Source organism: Sapajus apella, unplaced genomic scaffold, assembly GCF_009761245.1.
Source record: "Sapajus apella isolate SASKATOON/1434 unplaced genomic scaffold, GSC_monkey_1.0 scaffold48, whole genome shotgun sequence".
NCBI classification, from domain to species: Eukaryota; Metazoa; Chordata; class Mammalia; order Primates; family Cebidae; genus Sapajus; species Sapajus apella.
Window position 1 is genome coordinate 6795184 of NW_022436988.1, and position 5304 is coordinate 6800487.

General features: G+C 50.5%; 1 protein-coding gene across 10 annotated transcripts in view; it reads left to right on the plus strand.

Moving 5' to 3' along the window:
* Positions 1-1875: 1875 nt before the first annotated feature.
* EXOC7 (exocyst complex component 7) overlaps positions 1876-5304 on the plus strand; it is a 21281-nt gene continuing 17852 nt past the window's right edge. For all 10 annotated transcript variants that reach the window (XM_032241604.1, XM_032241605.1, XM_032241606.1 and 7 more), the window contains exons 1-4: positions 1876-2033; positions 2239-2304; positions 3784-3968; positions 4164-4269. In XM_032241604.1, coding sequence (XP_032097495.1) covers positions 1974-2033; positions 2239-2304; positions 3784-3968; positions 4164-4269 — 417 coding nt within the window. In that variant the 5' untranslated portion in view covers positions 1876-1973. The remainder of the gene's footprint in view (positions 2034-2238; positions 2305-3783; positions 3969-4163; positions 4270-5304) is intronic.

Below are 5304 nucleotides of genomic sequence, written 5' to 3' on the forward strand. Positions count from 1 at the left end.
AGATCGTCAGCTTTGCATAACAAACACCACTCCTGAGCTGCCCAGCATGGGGAGAAAGAAGAGGCCGCCTGGGTTGCACCCTTTCCTGGCCAGCTGTGTTGACTTAGCACGGCTGACCTCTCTGCACCGGAGCTTCCTGATCTGCACGAGGGAGATGACAGCTGTGCCTGACTCCCAGGTTTATGAAGAGGATTAGAGGAGCATTAGCAAGCGCAGTGTTGGTAGTAGGGACAGGCAAACAGAAGGCTCTCAGCGCAGGGTAGTTACCAACCCCATGAGACTCAAGACACTGAAGCAAACTGAAGGAAATGCAGTAAACCACACAGTTTATTTACAAAACTGCAATGACATCATACAAAATTGAAAATATTCGCTTCTTCAAGAGCATAAAGGATTCCCTTCCTAAGACCTATGGAGCAAAATATTATTATCAGTATTTTTCCTGAGCATCTACTATGGGCTAGGAACTGTTCAGAAACTCAGGTTAAATCCTGGAGCACGCCCTCAGGGTGGTCCACTTGAGCCCAAAACACCCTATCCACTGTAGCTCACTAGCCCCCTCATTCTGTTCTGTGACACTTAACAGTTTAAATTTCCTGTACTTAGCCCTTAGGACTACACAAGGACCATCTCCGCGAAATCATTCTGGGTATTTCCTGACACAGGAAGCTGCCTTTTATCTCCCCCAGCGACAACAGGCCTGAAATTATCCTCCTGCCGGAGGGAAGGCCGCCCATCCCTCTCCAGGCTCTGTGCCCCCATTTCCTCCTCCTCTCTGGGTGGCTGTGGGCGGAGGGAGCGCTTGGGAACCCTAAAGCTTGGTGCCCACTAGGCAGGAAGCAAGGGCTCACGCCTGTAGTCCCAGCACTTTGGGAGGCTGAGGCGGGTGGATCACGAGATCAGGAGTTTGAGACCAGCCTGGGCAACACGGTAAAACCCCAACTTTAGTAATAATACAAAAAAATTACCTGGGTGTGTTGGCATGCTCCTGTAATCCCAGCTACTGGGAGTAGCTGCTGAAGCAGGAGAATCGTTTGGACCCAGGAGGCAGAGGTTGCAGTGAGCCGAGATCGCGCCACTGCACAACACAGTGAGAATCCCTCTCAAAAAAAAAAAAGAAAAGAAAAGCTTGGCGTTCCCTCAAATCTTCTCACTCAGCCCATATCTCCTTGTCTGCCTTCCTGGTGTCTGGACACTGAGGCCACGGAGGGGCTGAACCAAGCTGGTCGGCCATTTACTTCCAGGCCGGGAGCCAGAGGCAGGGTGGGCGGGGACGGGTTGGAGGAAGGAGTAACGCTACGTTTTGCAGGAACTGGGACTGCAACCACAACATCCAGCCCTGCAGGGGCGTTAATTCAGGGGCGCCCCCCCACCCCTACTCCCTGGAGCTGCAACTGGAAGCTGGGTCTGGGCCTGGAGCTCCTGAGCAGCCTCGCCAGCCCACACGATACGTTTTCGTGTAATGTAGGGTAGAAGCGGGAGACGACTACACAAGCCCCTGGTTCATCAAATGGACACACGTTGGCATCTACTATGCCACCTGCTCCGTGCCACGCTCTTTGGGGAACGTGATCGGCCTTGGTGCCTACCCAGAATGCGACCTGGGGAAAGGAATTCGTCGCTTTCCCCAGCACTTTATTAAAAACGTCGATCTTTCAACGAAAACAGCAAGTGAGCTGTAAGGATCCTGCCAGCAGCGGGACATAAAGCCGATCGAAAACCTTCTCTGCTGAGGCAAGGAACACGAGAGTCGGGGTTCCGCTTAGGATCCGAGTGCGCCTCACTTCCCAGCCACACTCAAGATGGCCGCCGGTCCGATCGTGGGCTCCGCCCAGACGCACTTCCGCCTACCGCTCTAAACTTGGCTCCTCCTGGGGCGGGACCAAGAGCGGAAGTGGGTGTGACGGGGACGGGGGCCTGGTGGGCTAGCTGAAGAAAAATACTGGGGAGTGGGATCTGCGGCGTTCGGAGCGATGATTCCCCCACAGGAGGCATCCGCCAGGCGGCGGGAGATCGAGGACAAGCTGAAGCAGGTAGGCATGGGTCTGGGGAGGCTGGGAAGGAGGTGAGGGAAAGGGGCCAACAGCGGGGCCTGGGTGTCTAGTCGGAGAGGAGGCAGCGGTGGGAGGGAGCGCACCCTCGAGGAGATGGGGCTGGGTGCTAGGCCGTGGGGTCGGGACGCATTGGTCTTCTTTAGCCTCTGGCTTCTGGTGATGTCCTCCCCTTCTCTGCCCCCAGGAGGAGGAGACGCTGTCCTTCATCCGAGACAGCCTGGAGAAGAGCGACCAGCTCACTAAGAACATGGTGAGTCTGGGGGAGGGCGGCAGTCCTCTGGACCCTGGTGGACAGCCTTGCGACCTGGCGGTTCCGGTTCCTGCGGCCTGGGGTTCTGGCACGGGTAGCGATGGAGGCAGTGTGTGGGTTTCCCTAGCAGCACTGCGGCATCTCTCCTCCCTAGCCCCCTCCCCGTGTTCCGCCCCTCCCTGAGGAGGATGCACTTCCCACTGGCCTGGACTTGCTGCTTTCTGTCTAAACTCGCCATGCTTCCTTGTCTCCTTCTGCAAACACTGAGACTGACCAGGTGGGCTCGGTACTGGGCATGTGTCCTTGTCAATGGACCCTCTGCCCAGGAGGCTGGCACTTTGAGATTCCTGAGGGCAGAGAAGACTCAGCCTTCACTCCAGAGGACTTTAGGGGAAAGAGTTCTGAAGTCAGGCAGATCTGGGATCTAATCCTTGCTGCTTGGATGTGTGGCTCCTGATAGGTAACTCTGGTGTCCTCGAATTAATCTGCTAAAACAGAGACTGTGCCAGCCTTTCAGTGTGTCTGTGATGGTCATTTGGGCTAATGCAAGAGACTGCATCTTGCACAGTGCCTGGTATATAATAGGTACTCAATAAATGAGTTTCTTTCTTTATTCCTAGGGGAGACTGGAAAAGCACAAAGTGAATAAATACAAACTAGTATTTGTATTTAGTCACACAATAATAAAGTCTTACTCTTTTTAAAAAAATTTTTATTAAAAAATTTTTTTCTTTCTTTTTTTTTTTTTTTAGAGAAAGGGTCTCACTCTGTTGTGCAAGCTAGAGTGCAGTGGCATGATTGTAGCTCACTGCAGTCTCTAACTCCTGGGCTCAGGCAGTCCTCCTGCCTCAGCCTCCTAGTAGCTGGGACTGTAGGCGCACACCACCATGCCTTGCTAATTGTGTGTGTGTGTGTGTGTGTGTAGACAGGGTCTCACTGTGTTGTCCAGGCTGGTTTTGAACTCCTAGACTCAAGCGATCCTCCCACCTCAGCCTCCCAAATTGCTGGGATTACAGGCATGAACCATCATGCCCAGGTTCTAGTCCTTAGTTCATGAGTTTCATCCATAGAAAGGGTTTTGAAGATACCAGCAATGCATTTGAGGCTACTCTGTATGAAATTACCTCCAGTCCAGTTTAGGAATGCATGCATCAGAGAGAGCAGAAGTTGAGATTTGGAGATTTGGCTTCAAAGGATGGAAAGGAAGCCATCTTGGGCTGATTATTTTAGGAAGCATTAATATGATGCTTGGTTTGCCTTCAGATAAAATTTCAATCAATTTGTCTTAGACCACCTACTATCTGCCAGGCAAATGATAGGTGCTGAGGGCACAGTGGGGAACAGGTACACCCTGGTCCTTCCCTTGTGGAGTTTATTATCTAGAAACTAGATACAAGGCAGGAAATGCCACAGGTGGGTGTGTAGAAGCAGTGCTGGGACCACCGTGAGGCCTGAGATCAAGAGGCTTCCCTCCTGCAGGTGTCTATCTTATCATCCTTTGAGAGCCGCCTTATGAAGCTGGAGAACTCCATCATCCCTGTGCACAAGCAGACGGAGAATCTGCAGCGGCTGCAGGAGAATGTGGAGAAGACGCTGTCCTGCCTGGACCATGTCATCAGCTACTACCATGTGGCCAGTGACACTGAGAAGATCATCAGAGAGGGGTGAGTGAGGCCCAGAGGGTCAATTCTTAATGCCTCGTGGACCAACAGCCCTAGTCCTTAAAAGGGAGGAGGGGTAGAATATATTTAAGCCTGGAGTCCCCTGTATTAATTCTCTTCTTCCCCTTCCAAATACTTTGTCCTTAGTCCCTCTTCATCCCCCATGCCCCAGCCTGATCTGGCTCTTCTCCTTCCCAGTCCCACAGGTAGGCTGGAAGAGTACCTGGGAAGCATGGCCAAGATTCAGAAGGCAGTGGAGTATTTCCAGGACAACAGCCCAGACAGCCCAGAACTCAACAAAGTGGTAAGGGATCAGCAGAATAATGTGAGAGGTTTGGGGACATCAGTCTCTGCCCTGGTCTCATGAGGGACATGGGGCCAGCGTGAGGATGTATGCGGAAGAATACCCAAAAGGATAAGACAGTACATCCTATAGGCATTAGGATCTCTGCCTCAAGAATTACACATTTTTTATTATTAAAAAGTCTTTATTATAAATTTTTAAAATGTATTATAAAAATTATAAATTACATATGTTTGATTTTTTTTTTTTGAGACGGAGTCCCACTCTCACCCAAGCTGGAATGCAGTGCTTGGCTCACTGCAACCTCGGCCTCCCAGGTCCATGCGATTCTCCTGCTTCAGCCTCCTGAGTAGCTGGGACTGCAGGTGTGCGCCACCACATCTGGCTAATTTTTGTATTTTTAGTAGAGATAGGGTTTCACCATGTTGGCCAGTCTGGTCTCTAACTCCTGACCTCAGTGATCCTCCACCTTGGCCTGGGATTACAGACATGAGCCATTGCACCCAGCCACATTTGATTTTAAAAATGCATTTGTTGTTTCTTTATTTTGGTTAAAAATGCATAATATAAAACATACTTTTTTTTTTTTTTGAGATGGAGTTTTGCTCTTGTTGCACAAGCTGGAGTGCAATGGCGCAATCTCAGCTCACTGCAATCTCCACCTTCCGAATTCAAGCAATTCTCCTGCCTCAGCCTCCTGAGTAGCTGGGATTACAGGCGCTAATTTTTTTTGTATTTTTAGTATAAACAGGGTTTCACCATGCTATCCAGGCTGGTTTCAAACTCCTGACTTCAGGTGATCTGCCTGCCTCGGCCTCCCAAAGTGCTGGGATTACAGGCCTGAGCCACCACTCCTGGCCAAAATGTACTATTTTAACTCTAAATTGACAGTTGGACCATCTTGGCCAACATGGTGAAACTCCGTCTTTACTAAAAATACAAAAATTAGCCAGGCATGGTGGCACATGCCTCTAGTCCCAACTACTTGGGTGGCTGAGGCAGAATTATTTTTTTTTTTTTTTTTTTTTTTTTTTG